The sequence below is a fragment of the Prinia subflava genome, chromosome 12, assembly GCF_021018805.1.
Source record: "Prinia subflava isolate CZ2003 ecotype Zambia chromosome 12, Cam_Psub_1.2, whole genome shotgun sequence".
In the NCBI taxonomy this organism is placed as follows: domain Eukaryota; kingdom Metazoa; phylum Chordata; class Aves; order Passeriformes; family Cisticolidae; genus Prinia; species Prinia subflava.
Genome location: NC_086258.1, coordinates 19,515,106 through 19,536,593, shown reverse-complemented (window position 1 = coordinate 19,536,593; position 21,488 = coordinate 19,515,106). Strand labels below are relative to the sequence as shown.

General features: G+C 44.8%; 1 protein-coding gene across 3 annotated transcripts in view; it reads left to right on the top strand.

The window, feature by feature from the left end:
- TMEM94 (transmembrane protein 94) overlaps nt 1-21,488 on the top strand; it is a 50,490-nt gene that overhangs the window by 16,164 nt on the left and 12,838 nt on the right. For 2 of the 3 annotated variants that reach the window (XM_063409702.1, XM_063409703.1), the window contains exons 3-18: nt 3,192-3,311; nt 3,974-4,101; nt 4,681-4,817; nt 5,465-5,661; nt 6,285-6,436; nt 6,719-6,821; nt 7,124-7,210; nt 7,728-7,844; nt 11,583-11,639; nt 13,468-13,572; nt 14,180-14,344; nt 14,554-14,763; nt 14,916-15,231; nt 15,967-16,140; nt 19,346-19,448; nt 20,626-20,843. In XM_063409702.1, coding sequence (XP_063265772.1) covers nt 3,192-3,311; nt 3,974-4,101; nt 4,681-4,817; nt 5,465-5,661; nt 6,285-6,436; nt 6,719-6,821; nt 7,124-7,210; nt 7,728-7,844; nt 11,583-11,639; nt 13,468-13,572; nt 14,180-14,344; nt 14,554-14,763; nt 14,916-15,231; nt 15,967-16,140; nt 19,346-19,448; nt 20,626-20,843 — 2,389 coding nt within the window. The remainder of the gene's footprint in view (nt 1-3,191; nt 3,312-3,973; nt 4,102-4,680; nt 4,818-5,464; nt 5,662-6,284; nt 6,437-6,718; nt 6,822-7,123; nt 7,211-7,727; nt 7,845-11,582; nt 11,640-13,467; nt 13,573-14,179; nt 14,345-14,553; nt 14,764-14,915; nt 15,232-15,966; nt 16,141-19,345; nt 19,449-20,625; nt 20,844-21,488) is intronic. The other variant, XM_063409704.1, reaches the window with a different exon arrangement.

Genomic DNA, 21,488 nt, shown 5'->3' with positions numbered 1-21,488 from the left:
CCAGTCCACACCTCAGCACATTCATTGCCTATAGAAAATAGCATCAGGTGCACAAAGGAAATATCCTGCACTGTTTTTCCCCTAACAGCCATCCCAAAGATCACAACTCTTGAGAGCCCTGATTTCACCCCAAAGCAGAAGGATGCAATTGTCCCTTTTTTACCTGGCTCCAGCTGTGCCTCTCACACTGAGGCTGGGATGGCCGGGGCAGGGGTCAGCTCCAGAGGAGCCCTGAGTGCACTTAGAGGCTGCTGTGCTCTCCAGGGCAAAGGAGGAAACTGCTGCTCATTTTGTCCTTAGGACTTTTTGCCTTTAGGCACAGGCAAAAGGAAAGTACAGCCTTTTAAAATACCTCCGATACCCATCAGGGGTTTGCTTTCACTATAACCTGGAATTTACTGTCTGCTCTTTCTTTGTTGTTCTTCAGAGGAAACCCTGTGCTAAGGCAGCTGGGTAGGAAGGTGTCTTGCTGTTTCTGTTTGGGCCGGAAAATTAGCGGCTTTCTCTTTGAGGTGACTTTCCAAAGCAAAGATGTGAATGTTGAGGTTTTTATTAATGAACTGACACCTCCTGTGAACAGCTTCTTCACCCTGGGGTGCTCACTTCCTGGCTTGTGGCACGAAGAGCACTTGCAGCTGATGAAAGGCTGGAAAGATCCCTCTGGGACAGCTTCAGAGAGCCTGGGTTTGCCAAAAGTTTACTTAAGGGCATTTGAAAAATGCCTCATTAGCAGTTGATGACTTAGCAGGGCAGCTTTTGTTGTGAAAACCTGGAGCTGCCCCTTGCCAGGAGCTCAGGGTGGCTCTTTAGCCTGTCGCTTTCATTTGGGTCCCCGGCTCTTTTCCTTGATGCTCACCCACAGCAGGTTTCCCGAGGCCCCCAGGAGCCCTCGCTCACAGTATTACAGTGTTTACCAGACTGGCTCTGCCTCCTTTGCCAAACACTCCATGATCTAAGTGTCAGGATGGGTGTTTATCAATCCCTGCCCTTCCTGCCCTTCCCCAGCCCTGCCACACTGCACTTGTCCTTTGTCACTGCTACATTCCTTTGAGGATACAATGCCAAACCAGTAACTCCTGTGTAAAGTCTGGAGCAGGTGTGCAAGTGTTCCAGGAACCTTTTTTGATTACCTTTGGATTTACTGCCTTTTTGTGCTCACTGCCTGCTGTACTGTGGAATTTCTCTTTCCAGGCACTGTGTTGCTGTAGTAGATGCTGGCATTAAGTGCAGCTTTCTTCTCATTTCTTCTGTAGCTCCTGATGTGTCCATTGGAACCAGCTCAGTGTCTAAGCAGAAGAACTAAGCAGACTTTGCTTTTCCATTCAAGTCCCTATTATTTTTGCTGCCTTTCATTCTGTGTGGTTTATTTATCTGTCTGCTTTCCCCATGCTGGAGAGGTTTTCTATTTCTGTGGGTGCCTTGCTCTGCCCCAGAGAGAGAAGGCTGCTTGTCCCTTGCTCGGAGTTGTTCTCAGACACTCCTGTTTGCAGCACTCTGTGGTGCAGCAGCACGGCTGGTGCCAGCTCCTCTGCCATCTTCTCCTCTGGGAGTCTTTGAGACACTCCTATGTTTAGTCCTGTGCTGATGTTACCTGGGCTGCTTCCAAGAACAACACAGAACTGCTTCCTCTATTCCTAAAACTGACACAGAGAATGAAAACTGCAGCAGGATTATTTTTAGTTCTGTAAAAGTGCAGCTAAAGCAGCTTTGCTGGACTCTGCCTGGACAGAATTTGCTGTTTCAGGTTGTCCCTGATAGGTGGGGAGAGTGTGTGTGTGTGTGGTAGATGGTATTTGAAAGAGAATTTATGTTCTATTCAACACCATGTTACAGTTTTGGATTGGACCATCAAATGAGTCTGAAGTCCAAGATTAGTTTCCAGTGAATGTTCATCACAAAACCATGCAGTTAAGGAACAGGAAGAACAGCTCAGAGCCAAGCTGCACTTGCAGAGCTTGGTGTGTGCAAGCAGCTCCTGAGGAGCAGAACTGCTGCAGTTTGAGGCCACGGTGGGTTTGGCAGGGCTGGAAAGAGCTACAAGAGCAGGAAGAGCTGCAGCTCCTGCCTGAGCTCTGGGCTGTGTCACACTGCTGGGGACAGGAGGGAGAAACTTCCTGCCTGTTTGAGTTGAATATTTCTGTACTCCGGGCACAGTGTGACACACGTGAACATTTCCAACATGCAGGATATCCTGTGTACTCTAGATGCTCAGTATGTTTGTATTAAAACATGAAATGCCCATGAGAACTTTTATTTAGCAGTTCCATGCTGTAGCCCTCTCATGGACACCTGTCTGCTGTTCCCTGTTGATTTGCTGTCAGTGATCTGGTGCCCACAGTATCTCACTGCAATCTGTGATCTGCAAGAAAGGAAAATGCTCATGCTCCTGGCCCAGAAATGCAAGTGTTTCCCCCACTGAGCTGTAACCAGCATCTTATGGCAGTGTTTCCATATGGCACACTCCTGAGACGTGTCCTTTGGGACTGGTGCCTCTCTGCTGAGCACTGAGGGAGTGGTGCTGTGAACTCTGTGCTTCCTGCAACTCCAAATGTCTCCCATGTTGTTCAGCACTTAAAAACTTCAGTGATTGCTCTTGTAAAAGCAGGAGTTGATGGCAGGGTCATGTCTGGTCCTAAGCTGATCCATGGCCTAGCATTTAAATCTGGGAGCTTCTGCATCGAAGTAGTCACAGAGGCAGGACTCACAAACAAAAACCTGTAGCAAGCAGTTGTAGAAATTGGACTGCTCTTGTTTTGAATTGCAGATATTCTACTACTTAGTTTTTACTATTGTTAGCAAAATTCATCCTCTATCATTAAAATCCTACCACAACTATGTTCTGTTGTCTCTACAAGGTGATACCAGTTCAAGCCTGCATAACCTCTGTTTGTGTTGTCCTCAGCCTCTACTGAGTAGGTCTTGTTTCACGGTAATGACTTGGTATTGTGCTTTGATAAAGTATTTATCAGCACAGTCAGGACCGGTTTGTTTACCTGATACTATCTAAGTGCTCTAATTCCAGCCAGCAGTCTAAAGTTCAGAGGAGGGAAGATGATTTCAGGAAAATGAAGAATCAGGCTGGTGATGATGAGTGCAGGGCATTCACGGTCACATGCTCTGTCAAGCCACCAGGAAAAAGCCTAAAAGGAGAACAGGGAAGCACTAACCGGTTTATTTTTCTGGCACCTCAGGATGAGATGACCTCAAGTTTGGGCCTTACCACAAAGAAAGCCCTCACAATCCTGAGAGACCAATTGTCAGCACTGCTGGAGGGGCATCAGAAGGAACGGAAAAAAGGGACTTCATGGAAGGTGAGGCACCAAACAGCACAAGTTGGGCACACGGTCTCCCCTTCTCAAAGTAAAGATGAGGGCTAAGCAGAAGTTGGCTGCATTCCCCCTCAGAGTGTCCAGGTGTAGAACTGCTAAAGCCCTTGGGAACAAAGCAAGGAATCTACCTAAGGGTGAGTTTCTGTCAGCACTTCCCTCCTGGATGGCAGAGCTCTGTAGGAAGATGCCTCTTGCTCTGTGAAGGATCTCAGGACTTCAAGAGCCACTAAGGGCAGTGAGCTTAAAGAGTCCATAAAGAGCTGTGAAGCTCAACAGTCTCCCCTTGTCCACTGTGTTTTCCTGGCGTGTGTGTCGAATACAAAGTGCCAGTGTTTATGCACAGTGCTTAAAAGTGTTCCTTGGTTGGTCAGTGACAATGGGACAGCCTGGCACAGAAGCCTTTTCATTCTTCCCATCAAGAGAGAAGCAGAGAGTGCTCCCCCAGACTCACCAGCTGAATATCCATTGGTGCAGAAGGATTCACACAATGGCTCTGGGATGCTCTGTGTGATGTTCAGGGGTTTTGCAAAGTTCTGCTCTCCTTGAAGCACCAGCTGCTGTCCTCACCCTTTCTCACTCTGCTTTTCCAAGCGTCTGGCTCTGTGTTCCATGAGTGCTGACTGTCTGCTGCTCTCCCTTTGCAGGAGGTGTGGAGGAGCAGTTTCCTGTACCATGGTAACCGCTGCTCCTGCTTCCACTGGCCTGGTGCATCTCTGATGCTGCTGGCAGTGCTGTTGCTGCTGTGCTGCTATGGGAGCCAGCCACAGGGGAGGTGAGCAAAGCTTCCTGTGCTGCTTAACTGAAGCAAGGTGGTGGTTTTATATCATCTTGGTACTGTGTGTGATTGACGTAGGTGTTGTCCTCATTCTGTCTAGATACCTAGATTCAGCATACTCACACTGGTAATTTCCTATCAGTCCCCTTCACAGAACTTCAGCCAACTTAATTCTACTTCTAATAGACCCAGAGAGTGTCCTATGGAGAGACTGAGGATTTTTTTTTCTTACAGCATTCCTAGATCTTTAAAACTCCTAAGGCATTATCATAGTTAGGAAGTATTTTGAAACTGGAGAAATTAGTGGCTTGTGGGAGAAGTTAGTGTGCTATACATGCTTTTACCATATTTGTAAAGTACTTTTTAATTGAGATAGGTCCTTTCAGACCTCTCTGGTGTCATTATCCTAAAGAAGAAGTGTGATCATGCGTTTCTTTTTGAGCCGTAAATCTGTGAGATGTGGGAATAAACAACCAGGCAGTTGTATGTTCATCTCTGTGGGTGTCTGGCAGTGTATTCTGCTCGTTTACTCAAACCTCATCTGCATTCTGCTTCCTCCTGTTTTGCTGTGTGAAGCCAAGGTGCTGAGATAGTCAATGCACTGGCACTCTTCCTCCTGCTCCTCTTGGATCTCCTCATGATCGGGCGTCAAGAGAGGCTGAAGTGCAGAGAGGTGGAGAGGAGGCTTCAGAACATTGTTGATAAGATAAACGGTGAGGTCTCCTTCATCTGTCCCATTTGCACTCGTGTTTTCCTCTCATTGAATCCTTCCCCAAACCTGATCACATGCATTCCTAATTAAGCTTGCTAACCTTCCCCTGTGTTGCATAGGAACAGGCTGTGGGAAGTGTGTTCTCCTCATGCCTGTCCTGTGAAATAGTTATTTTCAGCTGTCATGTGGCCTTGTGCTTGCAAGCTGTGTGGTACCAGGTGGGCGTCTGTTATGGCTGTGCTTTGGAGTAACTCAGATCCTCGTGTCCTTATAAAAAGGACATCATCTCCCTTGCAGCAGATGATGAGGGGAGAACACATGGGGTTGTACCACAACATGGAACAGAAGGAAAGAAATCGCTGTGCATGAGCAGCGTCTCAACAGGGGCTCTGGGGCCTGAGGGGGCAGGGCGTTTCAGTGGAGCAGTTTTAAGGACAGCCTTTAGCTTTTCTGCCATACAGGTTTTTCAATGACTGTTTAGTTGTTAATAATGTGTGGAGAGAGAAGGGAAAAGCCATCAAGGAGGAAGACAGAGATGATAAAAGATCATAGGAATGAGCCCAGCTTAACACTGGGGGACCTACAACCACTGCAGGATGTAAATCCAGAATTGCTGCCACTTCATTCTTTTGCACTTTGTGCTTTCAGATACACTTGGCAAAGAGGTGAAATGGCCAGACTCCATGTACCCTGACCTGCACATGCCTTATGCCCCATCCTGGTCCCTTCACTGGGCCTACAGGGATGGGCATCTTGTCAACCTGCCCGTGAGCCTCTTGGTAGAAGGAGATGTTGTTGCTTTGAGGCCAGGCCAGGAGTCATTTGCTTCGCTGAGAGGGATTAAGGTAACTTGCTTATCTAATTTCCCTGGCCTGTAACAATATATTTCCCAGGTTTTTCTTGCTAATACTCTTAATTCTCAGATTACAGATTATTGGAGTGTTTGGTTTTTCCGACCTTGAAAATAGCTTGAAATTCCAGTTCAGTCAAGGATGGTGCATAGTTAGGCAGGCTGCATCTTCTCTATGAACTCCCAAACCCACTGGACAGGAGACACTCATGTTATACAGAAGCACCATATTTCCTCCTCTCTCAGGTCAAGGGGAGAATGTAATGTGCTGCTAAATATAAGTAGAGTAAATCTATCCAGTAGGATAACATGACATACAAACCTCGTCCTTTATCCTGCTTTTTATGTGCAGAAATAAAGTTTGTCTGCTTTGTCCTTCTCCTTACTACTGATTTATTATAAAAGAAGGTAATATAAAATACCTGGTGTAGAAGTAAATTAAACTACTCACAAGATCTGTACAAAGATTTTACTGCTTGAAGAAGGTTGGAAAAAGTTTAAAGCTTAAAATTTACCTTTGGTGGTTTTAATTGTAACTTTCACTCCAAATACCAGTTCTCATGAAGTAACCAGATGTGCTTGAGCACAAGCCTTTGGGCTTTCTGACCTTTCTCCTAGGATGATGAGCACATAGTTCTGGAGCCTGGAGATCTATTTCCACCCTTCTCACCCCCGCCCTCCCCAAGGGGAGAAGTGAAGAAGGGACCTCAGAATCCTCAACTCTATCGTCTCTTCCGTGTGTTGAAGACCCCAATAATTGATAATGTCAGGTGGGTTAAATGCAGGGCACAGGGCCTACCCAGCTGTCTGTGTCCTTGTTGCTGCCTTCCTGCTAAGCAGGTGAGGAGACCTGAGGAGTTTGCTTGGCAACTCTGCAAATTTACCCCTGGCAAGTGCCACACTCTTACTGGAGATGTTGGTTTCTCTTTTGACAGCCCTCCCTCATAGCATAGATTGAGCACAGTGTTCTAATCAGGTCTGCTGGGAGGTTTATATCCAAGGAAGGTGAAGGGTTAGGTTGCTGAAATTTCAAGCTGTTCTCTGTCTTCTAGGTGGTGCCTGGAAATGGCTCTGTCACGGCCTGTGACAGCCCTGGATAATGAGAGGTTCACTGTACAGTCAGTGATGCTGAAATATGCTGTCCCTATTGTGCTGGTAGGTCTCATTCCAAGCCTTTGTCCTTGAGAACAGCCATGCTTTGTCAATAAATCTGAAGAATTTGCAGCCATCACCAGGAAGCTGTGGCCAGTCTCACTCATGCAGCTGACTCTGTGTGTACCTTGGGCACTTCAGAGATGCTGAGCCACGTAACCATGAGAGTGAAGGGAGGAACTGCAGCAGCAGATCAAAAATATATTTTTCATATTTTCCCCAGGGCTGAGAATGTTACAAGGCACTGAAAACACCTTCCTTGCCAGTGCCAGTAGTTAAGTGACAGTGTCATCTCTGAATTGCAGGCTGGATTCCTGATCATCAATGCCGTGCGCTTCATTTTCCAGGCTCCTGGAATTGCTTCCTGGCAGTACACTCTTCTTCAGCTGCAGGTAAAGGAGAGCTCTGAGCTTCACTACACCTCCTCCCCAGAGCACCACAGAGATGCATTCCCTCCCTCAGTGACTTAATTCATGCTGTGACAGCATCCTGTGCTTCCTGGGTCTGGAACCATGCTGGATCCAGGAGCATTCAGTGGAGAAGGACAGCAGAACTTCCCTGGCCATTCCTTACAGACTTACCTTTAAATACTTTGCTCTCTCATTTGGCATGTATGTGTTTATCTATATCTATATATCTAGATCTAGATCTATGGTATCCTTTGCCTTTAAACTCATTACTTTACACCAAATTCAGCAGGAAAAACAGCTGCAAGTTGATGTGATTGATTAATGGCCTCCTTCATTAAACCCACCTAAGGTGTGCACTGTTTGGCACTGCTCCCAGTCCCCTTCCTTCTTGCCCTGGCCTTTTATCCTTATCCTCTCATTTTGGTGGAAAAGATGTCATGTGAGAGGTTTGACTGCTTGTTGTCTCTGCTTGTTGGTGATCACAGGTTGTTTTTTTCAGGTGAATGGTGTCTTACCCATCCTTCCATTGCTCTTTCCTGTCTTGTGGGTTCTTGCCACAGCCTTTGGAGAAGCCAGAGTGTTGGCCCAGATGAGCAAGGCCTCATCCACCTCACTGGTAGGTTTCTCTCCACATCAAACCTTTGCAGAGCAAGGGCAGGAGATGAAAAGGCTCTGTGAAGTGAGCATACTGAATTCAGCAGAGGTGCCCACATAATTGTAAAACCTTGTTGGATATGTGTTTGTCCCAGCTGTGCCTTCTCCCTGGAGTACAATATTACTTCATAAACAGATGCTTTAATTTTTTCAACCTCTCTGCAGATATCCCAAGGTGATAGGAAGCTCTGGTGATTCTGTAAAACTCTTCAAGGCATGTGCTTTCTGTCAGATAAATACAATTTGTCAGAGGGATCAACATGGAGATAAATGCCCTGTGCTGGCTGTAACTAGGCAATCTGTAGCCACTGAGGAGGCATGAGATACATCATATCCTCTGCAATGCCCTGTGGGCTGAACAATCCTTTCCTGAGGCTCTGGGGCTTTGTTTGCAGGCATGGCTTTTGAGTAGGTCGGGGAGTAGGAGCAGTTTCTGGTGGTTGTGCTGGTTTGGGAAATGGAGTTTGGTGGTTTGATGTGATCCTGAGTTGGATGTGCTGTTGTGCATCCCTTCCTCTGTCCTGGTGGCAGTGCTGGTGAGATGTACTGAGCTATGTTTGTCTTCTGTGCTGATTTCTGTAACTTGGACAGAGTTTCTCTCTCCTTCTTGTCCTTCCTTGGCCTCTGTGGCCCTGGGTCTGTGTTTTCGATTCTTTTCTCTCTAGTTGAACATGAGTAAGCCGCCCATGTCCTGGGAGGAAGGACACCTTACATCCCTTAGTAGCATTTGCACCTTTCAGAATCTCTTCTCAGTGTTTTTGCCACTTTACCTTTCCTACCCATTCTCAGCATCACTTGGTTTGTGCTTTTGAAAACTCCTCTTTCCCTTCACAATTTGCAATTCAGCTGGGAAAAGCCAGAGCTCCTTGGCTTCCTTGCTTCATCATTCTCAGCATTCCCATTTGCCCTGTCACTCATACTTGCACCTTCCTTTTTTTCTTTCCTGTCTTCTCCTTTTTCTTGTCCAGGCAACTGTATCTGTCCAGTCAGGTCGTTCTGTGGCATCTCAGACATGATCCTCATCCTTGCTGCTGCAGAACAGCTGCTGTGGTGTGCCTTGCTCACTCACCCCCTGACAAGGGCAGTCACTTGGCCTCTCTAATTCCCTCCTTCCTTCTCTCTCCTCTGTTCAAAATGTAGCAGGTAAGACCCTTCTCTCCAATCACTTGGCCTACTTGGCGGCAACTTGGCCACTTCTCCACCTTGTTCCCCTTCCTATCATGTTCAAGTGTTCGATTCCCAATTTTTCAAGGCCAGAGGTGACCCTTGTGACTGGTTGAAAGGACACAAACCAGTGCCCCCCTAAACAAGTCCCTGCCTTTAGTTTCATTTTCTACAGTTGGACTGCAGCAACATGCCTTTTAGAAAGGAATTTGCTGTTGGTTTGAAAACATTTGTACTGCCTTTGATAGGTTGTCTCAGTAATTATTTACCTTCACTGCTAAAAATGGACATTCTGTGTTAGTGGGAATTTCTGCAGTATCTGATTTCCAGCCCCTGGAAACTTTACATCTTTTGTCTTCTAGATTTAAGAGCAAAGAGTACGTCAATCAAAATTCTGGTCTGTTGTAACTACTCACATTCCTTTTTACCATCTCTGGTTAAGTAAACAGCTCAAGCACCTTAAGGCACTCTAAGCATATTTTCCAAACCTCTAATCTTTCTCTTGGCATTCCTCTTAGCTTTCTCCACTGTTTCAGGATCACTGTAGGGTTATGAGTCTCAAACCCCACAAAATATTCCAGTAATAGCTGTGCTTTTGATAAACTTCAGAATAATTTGGACTTTCTCCTGTGTGTTCCCTTGTTTGTACAACAAAGGATCCCATTAGATCTTTCAGTCACTGCTTTAAAAGGCCAGGCTTTGTTCAGCTGCAGTTACTGCTTTCTGAGAATTCTCATCCTGTAAGACCAAACTTCGTTTTTGCACCTAAATACACTGCCTTAGCTTTGTGCCTGTTGGGATACATGTTTTTGCATATTGTCCAAGTAATCTGTATTGTTCTGTGACAGTGCTCTGTCCTCTTTACATTGAACCCTGCCTTAAACTTTTTATCCTTTACAGTCTCTATCAGTAATGTGTTGTTTTTAGTTTTCTCTCAGGCTGTTACCAAAACACCCAGATTTGTCCCTGCTTGAGCTAGTAACACATTATTGCAAATAATTTCTATTTCTGTTCCATTTAGAGATAGTCTGTTTCTAACATATCTAACATGGGCCCTATTACTTTGGTATTTTCATTAGAAAACTAGTCAGGCATCTAGAATCAAGTCAAATTACCAAATGGTCTGTGTCAAAAGTAGTACTTTTATCAGTCAAATTTGTAATTTTGTCAAAAAAGATATCACAATAGCTTGAGCAGATTTGCTGCTCAAATAGTTGTGGTGTTTGGCACTGATTGTATTATTCCACTTTTCTTTTAATTGAGTCTCATATTAGCTGCTCTTTTATTCTGTCTGAAATCAAAGTCTGTCTGGGGTCCTGTGGTAACTTGGATGGTTCTCCCTCCCTTTTTGGGCATTGGCACCACTTCCATTGAACTGGGACTTAATCCATAGTTCAAGCCTTGTGCAAAATCAGCAGTAACAGTCATTGTCCAGACCTGCTAATTTAAACATATTTACTTTCAGTAGCTGGTGTTGGAATGGAAAATATTTCACAGTTATCATATGGTATGATTGTATCACTGAATAAGGAATAGCAATATTTACTTAACACATCTGCCTTGCCTACCATGTCATTTGCAATTTCACTGTCTTTAACAAGAAGTGGTCTGATTTTAATTACCTTGTGGTATACTTTTCCTTATTTTTTCTGTTAATTCTTCTATTTTCACTTTCACTCAAAACCGGTCTCTTATTTTTACTATGGCATTGTTGCTTTTTAAAATTGTAACAAAATATTCTTAACCAGTTCCTAATAATCGTTCACAGTTCTTAGTTTAAATGATTTCTGATAGATTTCTCTTGGCTTTTTTTGGCTTTGTTAAACTGATCCTTTTTCAAGTGCCAGATACATGCATTATTATTTGGGCTATAGTTTTATTTACATATAAATGTAATTGCCATGTTCACTTACGGTTATGAATAGACTTAATTTTACACTTTTTCAAAATCACATCTAGTGTGGAATACCTTTGTGCTGGATGCAAATAATCTGAGTTAGTGAATTCCTCAGTGTAATTCCATAATCCCTGTAAGAAGGCCGTGGTGGTGCCCTGCTATAATTTCTTTTCCTTTCCTATCCACATCCCATTCATATCACCTCATCCCTCTGTGTCCATTGTGCTCCAGGCACCTCCTGCTTTTCCAACCCTTTTCCAGCTCCCTCCTTGTAAGTGACCCATATAAGTTTAATCAGATCACTCAATCCTGGCTCTTTCTGACTAAAAATAACCACCCAGAAAGAGCCTCCTCTGGGTCTAATTGCTATTATTTTCTCTGTAGACATTTAGGTAATGACTGTTGTTCCTCTGTGATGTACAGCACCAAGCACTTTGCCTGTGCTTCACAAGCAGATAAAAAAGGAGTCCATTAAAGACTTAATTGCTTTGCTGAGTTATCGGCCTGCCTTGGTACAGCCATTCCCTCAGAGCAGGACTCCTGCTTTCTCCTCTCTGAAGGCACATCCTGGGGGAAGGATGTTCCTCATGGCACATTTCTGAGCACAATTATAGTAACTGGTCTCTTCTCTTGCTGCAGCTTGCTAAGTTTTCAGAGGACACTCTCAGCAGCTACACAGAGATGGTGTCTTCTCAGGTACTATTATTATGAATTGTTTTCCTCCATCTTCACTGCAGAACTCCATGATATCCTTTCCATTCCTCTCTGATCTCCTGCTTGTTTCTAGACCCCTTTTACTTGTGTCAGTTGTCCATTGTCACTCATTTGTTGCTTTAATTTGCTGTGCATGCAGGTTGCATGTCTTCCCCCTCCAGCTCCCCATGTAAATACTGCTGTGCTGACCAGAGGTTGAGGTGACCTCGATACTGAGTCCAGTTGTGCTTTTCTGATTGTTGCAAATGGTTTGAAATCAACGTTTTCTGTCCTGGAGACAGTACCTCTTTCAAGTCCTGTTCCAGAAGTAAAATAAACTTTGTATGGTGTGTGTCTGAAAGAAGGGAAGTATTTTGCTTGTACCAGAAAAACCTTGTTCAAGACAAAACTAAAACCAGAGGGAATGGTGATCAGCACCCAGACCAAACTGCAGAGGGGACTGCAGGATGTTCAGGCTTTTAAAAAGTCTGATCCTGCTCCATAGGCTTCTTATTAGGCTTAAGCACATTACTGGTGCTTCCAAAGCTGGGGCAATTAAACATTCAGCAGCCCTTTTTCTGGGGAAGGAACTGCTCTGGCCTCTCTATAAATTGCATCATCCAGATTAAACAGGTGGGTGGAGGAAAGAGACTTCTCTGTCTAATCTGGCATTAAGATTCCACTTTCTGTAAGGAGGCAGATGGACTCCAGGAGTGATTAAAGATCCCTAGATATGATAAGAATCAATTCCTGTCTCCTTGCTCCCAGTCACTCCGAGGAATTCACATGGGTGCACACACATTTCCTTTGCTAAATATTTTGTTGCCTTTCTGTGCCAGTTCATCATTTAGCTGAGATGTTTTTCAGATATTAAATGGGAGTGGTTTCAGCTGCCTGCCTTGTTGAGAAGATCTTTTTCTTTCCTTTTGTAACATTTTTGCTTAGAAGAAACTGGTTTAAATGAGAGCTTTTTTTCCTTGCTGATAGCTCCAAGTTGTTTTGCATTTGAGCTTACTGCTGTACTAACCACTAGGATCCAGGGGGCATGATTCGATGGGCTTTAGTGGAAGTGCTCTGCACTCACAGTATTCCAGAATAGCAGCTAAAAAGCAGTAAAATAAATCAGTAATTCAATTCTGGTTTTGCTGGCTTTAGGATTGCCAGAGGAAAACACACAGCTCTGGTGCTTGGATTGATTGCTGTCATCCAAACTCCCTCTGAAACGCTTGTGTGGAGAGTGAAGGGTGCCAACTGGACCTTTTAATTTTGCAAAATATCCCCTTCTTTCCATTCCATTCCAATTCCTTTGTAAGGATGGAGTAGTCAGGGCACCCTGTTTTTTTTTTTTCTGATGTTGTCATTGCCTCAGTAGTAAACTTGGGCAAGTCACCTCATCACAGGGACCCCATCCTTTACCTGATTTGCAGTGTGGTGGTTGGAAACCAAAGGCCTCAAACTCCACAATCCAAGGGGCTGAGTTACTTCAGGATAAAAGCACCAAGAGGTGACAAGTGATTCACTCAAAATGAACTCACTTCAGAATTCATTTCTGTGTTTCTGGGTCGACAAGAGGTAGTTTCAGTGAATTCCCAAGTCAACAATCAGAATGACTGTTACCAGTCAGTGGAAAGGGGCAGAAATGCTTTTCCCTGGAGAACACCAGCACTGTATCAGGTAACAGGTTCCCACAGAGGCTGATGTCTATCCTGTAGTGTATCCCTGTGTTGAAAGTGAAAGCAGGTAATGTCATACTCCCCTTTTTTCCTTCTCTCTCTTCATCTTCCACTGAATGAGTCTCTGACTGGCTGATGTCCTCTGTTTCCCTCCTCAGGAAATGATCCGCTGTATCTGGAGCCACTTCCTCTGTGTTTTAAAAGGCAAATCCCCAACTCTGAGCTTCACTTCCAGCTTGCTCCACAGTCTGGGATCTGTCACTGTGAGTATTGCTGGGTTGTCACAAAGAGGAGCCCTGTGAGGATGCTTCATTTGCATCATTCATGCCATCCTTCCCTGAGTACAGACTGTTTGCAATCAGTTCACTATGCTGGAATTAGAAACCCTTCAGGCACCTGTCTTTGTAGAAGAGTTTATAATGGTCTTGTCATGTCCAAGCACATTTACAGGCTAAAACAATGGTTTGAGACACTCTGTGACATCTGACAGGACAGGATGTGTGTATTTTCCAGCTCTGGTTCTGCTCAAATTACCCTCTTGATTCCTGTGCAAGAACCAGCTGGTTTGGGTCCTGGTAAGGTACTAGCTAATGAAATAAGTTGAGTAGTTACTTCCTTCCCTTGGTCTTCATGCCTAGTTTTGTAATATGCTGAAGTAAAATTGGTGTTAAACAACCCATCAATCATGTTAGAGCAAGGAATTCTTGGAGTGTTATTAGGTGCAGTTTCTCAAGAGAGAAAGTTGGTGAAGTAGATACTTGTCTATTCTCCTGTGTGTTTATTCAAGTCATGATATTTACAACTAAGCATGAACACTGAGATGTTTTCACTAAGATTTTGCTTTCTTGGGGGTGTTGTGGGATGTTCTAGGTGCTCTGCTGTGTAGACAAGCAGGGGATTCTTTCCTGGCCAAACCCCAGCCCAGAGACTGTTCTGTTCTTCAGTGGGAAGGTGGAACCACCTCATGACAGCCACGAAGACCTGACTGATGAGCTCTCCACACGGTCCTTCTGCCACCCTGAGACAGAGGATGAGGTGAGTGATCCCTAGTCCATAGTGAGTGACACACAATGTGATGTTATAGAGGGACCTTGTAGAGAAATCCTGTGCCATAATTCTTTGCTTAAAGATGAAGAAGCAAGCGAGGATCCTTTTCTACAGGAGTCTTGAAGCAGCAGGTGAATCAGCAGGGCCTTGTGTTCAGCTGCTGAATCACCACACTTCCCTCTGTTGGTCTCCCACAGCCCCATGAAAGAGATGCTTTGCTCTCTGGACCCCTGGCAGACACAGTGCACATGGCCAATGAACAAGAGAGGAACAACTGGTCTGGTGATGCTCCAAAGGCTCCTGAAGCCTCTGCCCACCGAAAGCCAAACAGCAGAAGCAAACATCCCTCTGGATCCAACGTGAGCTTTAGCAAGGACACGGAGGGCGGAGAGGAGGAACATACTCAGGTAAGACTTACTGGAGGGGCACATAGGAGCTGTAACACAAACTCAAACCCATGGAATCCCCACTGCTGAGGAATTTAACTGGGAATTCCCTGCAGGATTCTAGGCTCAAGCTGTATTCATTGTAACCAGCTACAGTTTCTCTGTTGGACCAGGTTGCTGGGGACAGCGAGGTGCTGGCTTGTGAGGCTGAAGACTTTGTGTGTGACTACCACCTGGAGATGCTCAGCCTGTCCCAAGACCAGCAGAACCCCTCCTGCATCCAGTTTGATGACTCCAACTGGCACATGCACCTGAATTCCCTCAAGCCTCTGGGCCTGAACGTGCTGCTCAACCTGTGCAACGCCAGCGTGACCGAGCGGCTGTGCCGCTTCTCCGACCACCTGTGCAACATCGCCCTGCAGGAGACTCACAACGCTGTGCTGCCTGTGCACGTGCCCTGGGGCCTCTGTGAGCTTGCCAGGCTGATAGGTGAGGGGGGACTGGATGGACAGACACAGGGAAATCAGAGCTGCCAACAGATACCTAGTTCTTAGAGAACGTGAGAATATTTCCCCAGTCCTGTTTGCTGAGGAGGTGGAAATACAGAGTTGACTCTGTTGTTGTTTTCTTGCCAAAAGAGTATTAAAGAGATGGCTTTTGGCAAGTTCTGACATTGTCAGCGCTATCCAAGGAACAAATGTCATCAAGGATAGTGCCAGCCAGCCCTGGCTAGGCTTCATATTCTTCTGGTGTGAGTCTGCCAGTCTCATCAGGAGACAAAGAATACCTGCTAATGAACAGATATCTGGCCTGTCTTTATAGTAGGGCTGTACAGAGAGTTTGGGAATAAATAATGGACCTCAGCTCATTTTACAGATGGGAAAATGGAGGCATAGGGGCGGTAAGAGGTTAGAGGTAACACTAGGATTAAAACCTGGAAACTTGAACTCACTTCTGTGCCTGTCCTGTGATGTCACAGGTACTCTTGTCAGTGAACAAGAGCATGAGCACTGTAATTACTAATTTAGTCCTTTTGAGTGTTTTTCATCCCAGATCTTGAGCCATATTTACATAAATGCACAGTGAGCACAGCTCACCAACCAGTTGCTGGGGAGGTGTCAGAATGAGCACAGGAAAAGCGAGTGACACAGAAGCAGGAGAAGGGACTTTTACTTTTGCATTGATTAGAGCCTGATTTTCCTCCTCCTTTTGTTCATGTTTCAGGTTTCACTCCAGGTGCTAAAGATCTTTTCAAGCAGGAGAACTATTTGGCTTTGTACCGCCTGCCAAGTGATGAGATGGTGAAGGAAACCATCCTGGGGAAGCTTTCATCCATCACCAAGAGGAGGCCACCCCTGAGCCACATGATCAACCTGTTTGTGAAGGACACCACTACCAGTAAGGCTGCCTCTTTCTCTGGGCTTCCACTTGGCACAGGGGGAGCTTTTCCTCAGAGAGCTCAGCAAATGCCAGGCTGGGACAGCGTAGAGTCCCTGTGGGGTGATGCCCCCACTCTGCCCATGGCCAGTGCAGATATGATTAACAAACCTCAGTGATCATCTGTGGTATACTGAGGAGGAGGGGAGTTTTTTCCAGCCTTGATTCACTCCAGAACCATAAATAATTTTTTAAAATATCTTAGATAGCATGTAGTAGACCTGTTTTCTGGAGCAAATGGCAATAGAGAGCATGGTATGGGTTTATTGAGTTTTTAATAATTTAATAATGATGGTAGTGAAACTTACTGCACAGGGTTGAATATCACTCTGGGTTTTAGTTAATAATTCTCATCCTTCTGATAAATCATAAACCAATATCTTTGTGTGTTGTCTAGTGTATTACATTACACACTTCTATATTGCATACTAATAAGAAATCACAAAACTCTCATGCAAACTTACAGTGACCATGAATATAAACCTGAGGCCAAGCAGACTTTTCTACTCCTTCCTACTCTCATAAGAATGGGCTAGGATGTACAGTTGGTTGAGGTCTTAAAGCACCTCAGAAAGATTTAACAGCTCGCCTGTCAGAGCTCCTAGTCTCTTTGTAATTCCTTAAATTGACTGAACTTGGCTCTCTGGAGTTGACATATGTTCAATATTGAATCTGAAATATGATCATTGTGCTGGCCAGAGTTTTACCAGGTTAACTGTCTTCTCTCACCCACTTCTTAAATTTTTATCTTTATCTGGGAAGGAGCTTTTTCATTTGTTCTGATTGCTGCTATCTTGCCTTTGTAAGTAGGAATTATTTGGATGCTGAGGTTTTTAGTGTAGAGAAAAAACCTTTAATGTTGCCTCATTTCAACTTCTTATCCTCATTTTTAAACGGTTTAGGTTAGAGCCTGGAGCTCAGACGAATAGATGTGACCTGGATTAGGCTGTCTAGAGTAAATTCTAAGAGGAATTTTGCCAGTTGGGTTTAGTTAACCATTGGAACACCTCTCACACAATAGTCTTGTCTCTTGAAAATTCCTAAAATACTGCCATTTTAGAACCAGAAATATTGGATTGTGCTGATAACATTGGGTGAAGTCAGATGGCTCTGTTTATGCAGAAGTCAGACCCGATGATCATAATTTACTTCTCTCCACACATTATTTGTGAATAAATCTTTGGATCCACCTACTCCCATGACATGCTGCAGTCAAAGCAAGAAACATAAATTCTACAGCTGTAGCAGAAAAGGAGGCAGCTTCTTTGTATGTTCCCTTACTATTCCATTGAAATGCATGTCTCACCATCTGGCAGTGTTCATCCCAGATCCATAGTAACCACATGGAAATGAGGTGCTCACCGGCAGGGTAAAACAGCTCAGCACCATCTCTGTCTGCCTTTGCTGGAGCTGCACTGCTCCTTTCCTTTTGATCCAGCTCTGGCTCAGCTGCACCACTTTGGTTCTTCCCAGTGAGTCCCAGCAGCCATGAATGGCTGCTCATATTCTCTGCTCTATTCATTAGTTTTTTCCCCTTTTGCCAGAGAAATCCTGGCCTGAGAGTTCCTGATTTGGGAAGGGAAAGGGCTGAGCTCATTTTACTGGCGAGAACAGCTCAGTGAACTCCTTGCAGTTTACAGTGTCTGCAGTCACTGCCACTTCCCCCTAGCAGGGCTGTGCTGTGGGGTTGTGGTGGGAATGAATGGGAAATGGATTGCAGTTGCTGTCAGGCATGGACGTGGGCACATCTGTGCATGTGCTCTTGCTCTGTGTCCAGGACATAGGTTTTGCATGGATAAACATCTCTTGTTCCCTCTTTCTGAGCAAGGACTATCTGACTTCAGGAGCAAGGTGGGAAGGATTAGGTGTTTTTACAATAAAATTAACCAGAGCTGTGCACAAGTGCTCCTTTGTGTCCCTGAGACAGACTCCTCCTTTCACACACAGCTCTTATTCATCTTGGAGGTTTGTTATGCTGATAAACTTGGCTTGTGATGACTATTTATAGCAAAAGCAGAGAGCTGCTATGCTTTGGAAAATCCTCTGGTGTTCCTGAAGGTTCCTGCCTGGTTTGTGTTGAGGGGATATTCTTGGCTCTGGATTTCACCATCCAGTGTGAGCATTAGCAGTCAGCAACAATGCCTGCAAGAAGCCTTTGGGCTCATTTTTCTTGGCAGTGGGGTTTTTTTGGTGGTGTTTTGTGGTTTTTTGGTTTTTTTTTTAATTAGCTCAGCTTTGAAGCTGTTGGGGGCAAAGTCACAGAGCAGCTGGAAGAGGGAAGGGAGACCCTACGTGCAGGAAATGTTAATGGCTTGATACAAATGAGAGGGAGCAGGAGGAGAGGCAGCCCCACATCCCTGAACTTGTATCCTTTGCCTGGGACCTGCATTAGGGATGTCACACACCTCTGAGAAAAACTTTTTAACACCTCTGACTACAAGAGGGAATAAGAGATTTTGAGTCTGTATTAAAAACTAAGATAGGGAGAGAAATAAAAACAGGACAAGCTGTGGTGTCCACTGGTTTTCAGTTCTTCCCTAAAGACAACATGAGTTTTTTAGTCTCTTATGTTGAACTTTTGACCCATCCTGATTTAACACATTTTCAGGGTGAAAATGTGAAACAGGTTGTTATCCAGCAGGTCACACTGTCAAATTATCTTCTGCTACTTGAATGAAAAGCATTCAAGAATAGCTCTTACCCTTTAGTTCCTTGTCTGGCCTAAAAATGAATGCACTTTGCAGCGTAGGCAGACTTTGATCCCCGTAGGTTCATCACTGCTGCTTGTACTTTCAGGATGAGAGGCACAAAGGAATTCCTCTTCTTTTGCTCTGTGGGATGCAGGAGCAAGATATAACCCCACCTTTATGGGAGCAGGATTGATACACAGGGTGAGGGGAGAATAGGAAGGGACTGCATGGCTCACATTTTGTCACAGCCTTGTCTGAACCCCCAATTAGACAAAGGGCAGTTGCAGGTGCATCATCAATCCTGAACAGTTTCCTAATGGAGACTGAGGACTTTGAGCTGAGGAGAAGGAATCTGCAATGCATCAAAGCATTTTGTGGGAACACTGATGCTTTAACAAATAAGGGAGCAGTTGGTGTGATATCCCTTCCTGGGAGCTGGATGTGTGATGCTGACTCACTGTTCTCCTACACTTCAGGCACTGAGCAGATGTTCTCTCATGGGACAGCTGACATCATCCTTGAGGCCTGCACTGACTTTTGGGATGGTACTGATATCTACCCCCTCTCTGGCTCCGACAGGTGGGCAGCCTTCTCATTTGGGGCATTCAGGAGCTGCAGATCAAATGCAGAGGGAACCTGTTAAAATTCTTTTTGTGATGCTTGTAAAGCTTTTTAAGAGCTTCAAGTAGGTTATGAACATGAGCCATCTCTGCTTGTAATTAATTGTTATCATAGCAATGTAAGAGATTAGATAGCAACAAGCATTCAGTTGGACTGGAAGGGCAAGCCACTTCTTACTGTATCTGTTGGGATATTGTCCTCTTGTAAGTGGATTTTGATTGTACTGGGTAGTAGGACTGAATTACAATCAGGTCATGCTGATGGCAGAGGATTTTTTGTTGTTTTTCAAGAAAAATGCGTTGTCTTACATGAAATGTAAAATGATCAATTGTGCCTGAACCAGCCTACATAATGCATCATGCCCTTGGAGTCCTTCTGCAATATCTGACAGTGTGTGCTGTATTTTCATCCACAGGCTGAATTGCAGTTCCTGTTGGCACAGCAGACCAGTAGTGTTTAGTTTCACTGACTTTTCACATTGTTCTTCTAAATCTGCTTATCCGCAGGTGTGAAAACGCTGCCACTGGTCCTTTTTGGAATATTGCTCATGTTACAAGCAAATTAAAAATCTAATGTATAGTCTAATTTGTTACCTTTGTGAAATCAGCCTAGAGAAATAACTTTACCTTATGTCAGTGACTGAATATTGACTAAATACGGCTCCCAGGATCCAGACTTTGAGAGGGGATAGGAGAAAAGTCTGCTCCTGCAACTATCTCTGCCATAGATCCTGTTGTCAGAGTTGTCAGTTCCCTCTTTGGTGTTTATCTCCCTACAGATATATTATGTCTGATGAATTAAGCTTCTGCTGTCATGCAATGAACTTCCTTGGAGTCATCTGGCAGCCATATAGAGCATATTATATTAATGAGTGTATTACAAGAGCTCTGTGTTCATACCCATCAATCTGATGAGCAAACAGAAACATTCACCCCTGCCCTTGCTGTGTTCTTGTTGCCCTGCAGTGCCTGCACTTTGGAAAATGCAGAAACAGTAGGGAAAGGCTTCTTCAGACTTTCTAACCACTCTTTCTGGAAGACATTTTTCCAAACACATGGAACTACAGGATTTCTATATTGTCAGAAATGCGGCACAATTTTGCTAACTTGGCCTGTTTTTTCCTACTCTTTCACAGGAAGAAGGTGCTGGATTTCTACCAGCGAGCCTGCCTGTCAGGATACTGCTCTGCCTTTGCATACAAGCCCATGCACTGTGCCTTGTCCTCCCAGCTCAACGGCAAGTGCATCGAGCTGCTGCAGGTGCCGGGGCAGAGCGCGATCTTCACGAGCTGTGACCTCCCCGGCACCACTCCCATCAAACAGAGCAGCAGGAGGAACAGCTGGAGCTCAGATGGTACGTGTGCCTGCAGCCTGCCTGCAGCCAGGCCTGCTGCTGGCCCAGGGGCTGCAGCTGATCAGTCCAGAGCTGTAGGAACGTTGTTATTCAGAGCAGCAGGTGGAAATTTGGAAGGAAGAGTTTCTGGAGTAGATGTGTTTTCAGAGGAAATAATGATGAGGCTGCTGGTAGGGGTATTGGCCCATCCACTGGCCCATCCAAGTGTGGACATGGGTGAAGGGAAGGGGATACATTCCAGAAATCTAGTTAAGTTATTGAAGCTTACAGAGAAATTCTTCTCCTTGTGGGAAGTCTGTTTCTAAAGCAGGCTACAGAGAGTCAAGACTTGGGTATTTCAGTGCTTGGTTTGCTGTTTGTCTGATTTTATGGAAATCGCACGTGATGGGCTTTTCAAAGGATTGAAATGTATAGTGCTATGCAAAGATTATTCCTTGGTGGATTTTGTTGCTGTACTGAAGGAACTGATTCTCACTAGGTGAACGGTACATGTCCTTCAGGACAGCAATGGAAACTGAGAAAGAAGCACATACCATTACATAAATCCAGGAGGCTCTTTTGGAAAACCAATCTTAACCTCTTTCTGCCTTGGTCTCCCATTCTGTAAAATGTGACCAGTGGGATTTCCAACAGCTAGGAACAGTT